This window comes from Babylonia areolata, chromosome 17 (genome assembly GCF_041734735.1).
Source record: "Babylonia areolata isolate BAREFJ2019XMU chromosome 17, ASM4173473v1, whole genome shotgun sequence".
Taxonomy (NCBI): domain Eukaryota; kingdom Metazoa; phylum Mollusca; class Gastropoda; order Neogastropoda; family Buccinidae; genus Babylonia; species Babylonia areolata.
This window is the reverse complement of record NC_134892.1, coordinates 19233447-19240946: the sequence shown is the minus strand read 5'-3', so window position 1 is coordinate 19240946 and position 7500 is coordinate 19233447. Positions and strand designations below refer to the sequence as shown.

Sequence of the window (7500 nt, the reverse complement as noted above, 5' to 3'; positions counted from 1 at the left end):
GTCAGTGTGCATGCCCAGACATACCAGGTTGTAGAAGTACTGTGGCAAGCCCTCCGGGATTGCTGTTGCCCTAGGACACTGTGGGTCATTTTCCCTGGGATCCCCGACAGCTCCCGGACACAACGCTCCCAGACACCACTTCCGGATCCTGTCATAGCACAGGGAACAGACCATCACCACTGTGCTCCTTTCGTCCATTCATCTTGTGTGTGCTGATCATTTCTTTTTCGATGCATCCACACACACACACACACACACACACACACACACAGAGGTGATGCATGAGATGAGATTAAGAAAACGTGTGCGTGTGTGTGTTTGTGCATTTATGTGTATGAATGTGTGTGCTTATGCACGTGTATGTCTGTGCGTGCATTTACACACACACACACACACACACACACACACACACACACACACACACACACACACATACACGTAGTTCAGGGCCCTTCAGGTAGTAAATTCTACATCAAATCACACTTTAACTGACAAACCCCAAACGTCGTTTATGCCCTATTCTGCAGCCTCTGCCTCAAAATATATACAGGTGAGACTTACAGAACCCTCAACGACCGCTTCAAAGAACACGGGGACAACATACTTGCTAGAAAAGACACCCCAGTAGGAACCACTTCAACTCCAGGCAACACAACCTTTCGCATATATCAGTGGCAGCATTTCGGTGCAACAGCCGTGGCGACTGCCTACACAGGAAATTTTTGGAAAGCCAGATCATCTCCCGCCTTGGCACAGTGCAACCTACTGGAATCAATGTCAGAGAGTGACACTAGTTTTCGTCCCTTCTTCTCCCTCGCATTCCCTTCCCTCCCATTCCCCCCTCACCCCCCTGCCCCCAACCCCCTCTCCCCTCCTTCCCATCCGCCCTCCTCTCCTTGAGCCCCACCCTCATCTTTCTCCCACCACCCCCCTCTCCCCCAGCAACACAGTGAGCAGAGCAGAAGTTTCCAGCCATTGAGATGTGCTCACCTCTTCAATACAGGCTGCTGAGACCTGCCAACACTTCTTCACCTCTCCACTTGAGTTTGTTTTACTCGAAACGTTGCTTTTATCTTCATCTTAAGGTACCTTTGATTTTAAAACTTTTTTTAATTACCATTTTAACCTTGTTTTAAAAGGTCCAGCAGTCACCATTTGTTCATTTTGTGCATTTGAAAACACATAGATTATAGAATTTCCAGGAAACAGCAACGGACATAAATCGGTTTCAACGCCACGATTCAACAGCTAACACATTCCTTTTACAGAACTTTGCTTTGAATGAAGAACAGACACTGGCATCAAAATTTCACCAGCATGGGTTTTACAAAATTCAAGGTGAAAACAATTAAATGCATGTGGAAAACATAGCTGACGTCTGAGTGGCCTCCGTGTTGGGGCGTGTTTTCCCGGCCATCAAGCGGAAACGGTAAAAGTGTCATTGGCTCGTCGTGTGCCATCATCTCCGATATTTTGGGTGTGGGCGTTTGACCCCGACTGGGTTTCTTGTCCCGAATTGCCCTACATATACACATACATGCATACATATATACATTCAATTGTGGCAGGTCCACAACTACATGCATGTATATGAATGTGTATTGTGTGTGCGTGTGTTTATGTAAGTTTGTGCCTGCCTATGTGTGCGTATTTGTTAGGGTAGCTGTTAGATACACATGTATGTTAAAATGTATGTATGCAGTGTGTGTGTGTGTGTGCGTGCGTGCGTGTGTGTGTGCGCGTACGTGCGTGCGTGCGTGTGTGTGTGTGTGTGTGGTCACATTTTGGTGTGTGTATGTAACATAGATATAATGTTTTATGTTATCAAAAGCGTTTTTGTAAAGCACCTAGAGCAGATTTCTGGATAGTGTGCTATATAAGTATCCATTATTATTATTATACATACATACATGGTATACTATGATAATTGTGTCCGACTAAGACCAGCAAAGAAGCAGAGGGAGCTGCGGTCCTGACTATCTGGGCGAGAATTCGATTATTTGTGTAGAGAGTCTTGCTCAAGTTACATCTCCACTCTCCCGGCCATGAGGGTTTTAGAACTAGCCCCAAATCTGCAGCACCTTGTCATCTAGTTTGAGACTCATAGTTTTCCCATTCCAGTATAGAAACCATTGACATGAAGACCATGCAGAAACTATTGATTTACAGCTCTCACTTTGCTGCTGGTCTACATACATACATACATACATACACACACACATACATACATACATAACCATGCATCCTCAACGGCACAACAACAACAATAAGAGCAACAGAGATGCCACATCATCATTAAAACAGCATGGATGTGGTCAAACCGATTGTTTTGATTATATGATTATTTATTTCGTGATTCATGGATTAGATGTCTTTTCCGATATTGTTATTTGTTTGTTCATACGTTTTCCTTTATTGTGCGTTCTTTCAACAACTGTTTATGCCTGAAGCAATTTTTTTCCGACTGAACGTATTGTCTTCTTTTATATATATATATATATATATATATATATATATATATATATATATATATATATATGTGTGTGTGTGTGTGTGTGTGTGTGTGTGTGTGTGTCATAACACCAAGTTGGTTGTCATAATGTGCTTATTGTAAAGGTCAGATTTCCTGTGTGGTGTGGCTGTGTTACTGTAAATAGTTTGGACTTAATGTTTGGAGAAAGGCTCGTGATGCATGTGTCTTTAGGCGCTGAGGTGAATATGTGTTCACGAGCTGTTGTTGTGAATACTGACACTGTTGTGAAGTGCACCAACATTCTTGCCACTTCCCTCTCTGTGCACAGCTGAACTGGTCACAGGAGTGACCTGGAAAAAAAATAGACCTTGGGTTCTGAGAGTCATGGAACAGACATTCTTAGAGAGAATGTGAGACATAGCCTTGTTGAACTGTGGAGGTTCAGGGAAGCTGATTTTGACGTACTGGTGAGTCGGTAATTTCGAGTTTGGTAATGAGAAATTCGGTGACATCGTTTAATCTAAATTTTGTGGATTTCGATGTTTTATTTTCATTTACGTTTCTGAACACTGGTTCAGTATAACGAGAATGGCGACGAAAGTCATGTGAATACTATTTTTACTAGTTGTTCGATTTAACTACAGTTAGGTTCTGAGGATGTTTCAGGATCCTCAGCGCCTGGCCTGTTTTCGGACGAAGGTGTTTGGCTGAAAAATCGGCCACCGAAAGATGTTTGGGAAGCACCAACTGACAACACAACCAATGAAAATAATCATTTAAAAACTTGAACGGGAAGCGTAAGGGAGAATATAAAAATATTGTGCTTTCCTGGATTGGACTTTTCATATGATTTATATCTGAAGGAAAAATGTGAACATGATTGTTTATTTTTCTTTAAATTATTACTAATCAGAAAGGAGTGTCTTTACGTTGTTATGTTGTTTATCCCTGGGTAAGAGTGAAGTCAGAATGCGAACGTTGTGTGCGAGTCTATCTGTCGTGTGAGCTTGAGTTGAGTGAATGCGGCAGTGTGACAACACACACACACACACACACACACACACACACACACACACACACACATATATATATATATGTATATATATATATATATATATAGAGAGAGAGAGAGAGAGAGAGAGAGAGAGAGAATCCCCCTTTTTTCATTTTTGTTCTTAATGCAGTTTTCAACCAGATGTTCACCAATTCGTGTACAATGTCTTCAAATATCTATCCATGTGAATACATTCTGTTTCCACCTTAGCATTTCCTTTCTTACAAGTACCTGTCTAACAGTAGTTTTTCTCCCATAGACATCTACACGTTTAAATGCATTTTCTTTCTCACATATATTGGCCTATATCTGTTATAATATATTTAATTTCAGAAAACATCTAACTGTTTCAAAGCATTTCTATTCAAATTTGCGTACTTTTGTTCTATCAACGAATGATTTCATTTTTTAAAAGCTTTTTTTATTTTCCCATTTATATATCACATGGACAATTGACATGACGACATAAATGGATAAATACATATACTGGGAAAAGAGAAAAGACAAATCTGACAAAAACATAGTAACAATAGGAAAATAAAACAAAAGCAAACAACAACATAAAAAAACAACAAACAAACAAAAAAACAACAACCCAAAAAGCCCACATATAATTGATATACACACATAATAACATTCTAAGCAAAAACAACTGAGAATGTTTGAATAAGTCATTTTAAATGAGTCTTCAAATATAGTAATAAATATCCATATCCCTACATATCAACTTGCACCGACTTGATTATTTCTATGAGTATCCATACGCTTGAATATTTTTTCTTCCCACAATCGTTAATCGTCATCAGTTCCGAATTTGTAAGTATATACATCTTAATGATTCTTCTGTTTTTTCCTCCAGTGTGTCTGTGTTTGGGTGAATTACAAGCATTTGTGTATTTGAATGAATAATATTTTACAAATATATGCTCTCTGTAAACGCATTCTCTTTCTACAAATGTCCACTTTCTTGAACGTGTTATATATATATATATATCTAAAAATGTCAGCCCTGTTTGAATGTATTCTTTTTCCAATAAATATCCATCCGTCTGACTGTAGTTCTGTCTACAAATGCCTGCTCGTGTCAAAGTATTTTCTAATGCACATCTCTAAATAGTTGAATGCATGTCCTTCAGAACAAGTTTATGTGTTTGATTGTGTTTCCTTTTCTTCAAAACTTCATATCTGTTTTCTGCAAATGTACTCGGTGAACACTTATTTCTGTGGATGTCAACGGCTTTTTCCTCTTTTTTTTCTTAATTTTTGCATTCAGCATATGTACCTTTTACGAAGACTCCTTCATGCATGTCTAATTTATAAAGCAGCCCACCACCACTTCTCTGCTTCATCAGTTTGCTTGAGTCAGTACCAATAATGACTCAAGATCTTCCAGATCTCCCAAAGATAAAGTAATGAATAAACATTGACAACTTGTAAATTAAATTATAGACCATTTTGAGCTTGCTTACCTGTCTCGCTTTATGTACAGGATCGCACACACGATAATCACAGCGATAATTACAGCCCCATTGAGAAGTACGATCCCGAAGAGGGAAACAAGCAATGGGTCGCTGCCTTCCTCTCCTGGGGAATGTCTTGCAAGACTGTTAAGATCATGTTTGTGCGTTGTTTCTGTCCAAACCATTCATCCCTCCACCATTTCAGTTGGCATTCTTATCTCACACGTTCCCACCCCTAGATCTTATAAGTGGGCTTGCTATTTCACCTATCCATGTCCCCTGTTAAAACAACGTCGTTATCGCTCTCTCCTCACCAGTCTGTGTCGGCCACAATTTCCAAAGTGTTCTACCTCTAGACAGCCTGTGCATCCTCAGTGTCTCCTACTGTTGACAGTCTGTGCCATTCCTTACTCAATGCCCCACTCTAGACAGCCTGCAATTCATCCTCAGTGCCTCTAGACAGCCTGTCAGTGTCCTAGACAGCCTGCCATTCCTCCCTCAGTGTTCTACCTCCAGACAGCCTGTGTCATTCCTTCCTCAGTGTTCTACCTCCAGACAGCCTGTGCCATTCCTTCCTCAGTGTTCTACCTCCAGACAGCCTGTGCCATTCCTTCCTCAGTGTTCTACCTCCAGACAGCCTGTGCCATTCCTTCCTCAGTTATACCTCCAGACAGCCTGTGTCATTCCTTCCTCAGTGTTCTACCTCCAGACAGCCTGTGCCATTCCTTCCTCAGTGTTCTACTTTCAGACAGCCTGTGCCATTCCTTCCTCAGTTGTACCTCCAGACAGCCTGTGTCATTCCTTCCTCAGTGTTCTACCTCCAGACAGCCTGTACCATTCCTTCCTCAGTGTTCTACCTCCAGACAGCCTGTGTCATTCCTTCCTCAGTGTTCTACCTCCAGACAGCCTGTACCATTCCTTCCTCCGTGTTCTACCTCCAGACAGCCTGTGCCATTCCTTCCTCAGTGTTCTACCTACAGACAGCCTGTACCATTCCTTCCTCAGTTATACCTCCAGACAGGCTGTACCATTCCTTCCTCAGTGTTCTACCTCCAGACAGCCTGTGTCATTCCTTCCTCAGTGTTCTACCTCCAGACAGCCTGTACCATTCCTTCCTCAGTGTTCTACCTCCAGACAGCCTGTGCCATTCCTTCCTCAGTGTTCTACCTCCAGACAGCCTGTACCATTCCTTCCTCAGTGTTCTACCTCCAGACAGCATGTACCATTCCTCCCTCAGTGTTCTACCTCCAGACAGCCTGTACCATTCCTTCCTCAGTGTTCTACCTCCAGACAGCCTGTGTCATTCCTTCCTCAGTGTTCTACCTCCAGACAGCCTGTGTCATTCCTTCCTCAGTGTTCTACCTCCAGACAGCCTGTGCCATTCCTTCCTCAGTGTTCTACCTCCAGACAGCCTGTACCATTCCTTCCTCAGTGTTCTACCTCCAGACAGCCTGTGCCATTCCTTCCTCAGTGTTCTACCTCCAGACAGCCTGTGCCATTCCTTCCTCAGTGTTCTACCTCCAGACAGCCTGTGTCATTCCTTCCTCAGTGTTCTACCTCCAGACAGCCTGTGTCATTCCTTCCTCAGTGTTCTACCTCCAGACAGCCTGTACCATTCCTTCCTCAGTGTTCTACCTCCAGACAGCCTGTGTCATTCCTTCCTCAGTGTTCTACCTCCAGACAGCCTGTGTCATTCCTTCCTCAGTGTTCTACCTCCAGACAGCCTGTGTCATTCCTTCCTCAGTGTTCTACCTCCAGACAGCCTGTACCATTCCTTCCTCAGTGTTCTACCTCCAGACAGCCTGTGTCATTCCTTCCTCTGTTCTACCTCCAGACAGCCTGTGCCATTCCTTCCTCAGTGTTCTACCTCCAGACAGCCTGTGCCATTCCTTCCTCAGTGTTCTACCTCCAGACAGCCTGTGTCATTCCTTCCTCAGTGTTCTACCTCCAGACAGCCTGTGTCATTCCTTCCTCAGTGTTCTACCTCCAGACAGCCTGTACCATTCCTTCCTCAGTGTTCTACCTCCAGACAGCCTGTGTCATTCCTTCCTCAGTGTTCTACCTCCAGACAGCCTGTGTCATTCCTTCCTCAGTGTTCTACCTCCAGACAGCCTGTGTCATTCCTTCCTCAGTGTTCTACCTCCAGACAGCCTGTACCATTCCTTCCTCAGTGTTCTACCTCCAGACAGCCTGTGTCATTCCTTCCTCTGTTCTACCTCCAGACAGCCTGTGTCATTCCTTCCTCATTGTTCTCTACCTCTCTAGACAGCATGTTCTACTTACGCTAGATAATATCAGTGTTCCTACTAGACAGCCTGGGCCACCTCAGTGTTTTTGTACCTCCAGACAGCATGTTCCATTCCTTCTTTAGTGTTTCTTACCTCTGGCAAGTCTGGGGCCGTTTCCCTAGAAAGTATGTGGGCCATTCTTCGCAGTGTTCGTCCAGATTTCCTTCCTCATACTTCCAGATGTGGGCAGTTCCTTCCTCAAAGCCCACCCTCTGTGCAGAACTC

General features: G+C 43.1%; 1 protein-coding gene across 3 annotated transcripts in view; it reads right to left on the bottom strand.

Annotated features, from left to right (window-relative positions):
- The window catches only part of LOC143291716 (uncharacterized), a 29138-nt gene that overhangs the window by 8286 nt on the left and 13352 nt on the right, over positions 1-7500 (bottom strand). For 2 of the 3 annotated variants that reach the window (XM_076601751.1, XM_076601752.1), the window contains exons 5-6: positions 4997-5122; positions 25-148 (exon numbers count right to left, since the gene is read on the bottom strand). In XM_076601751.1, the coding sequence (XP_076457866.1) occupies positions 25-148; positions 4997-5122 (250 nt within the window). The remainder of the gene's footprint in view (positions 1-24; positions 149-4996; positions 5123-7500) is intronic. The other variant, XR_013056576.1, reaches the window with a different exon arrangement.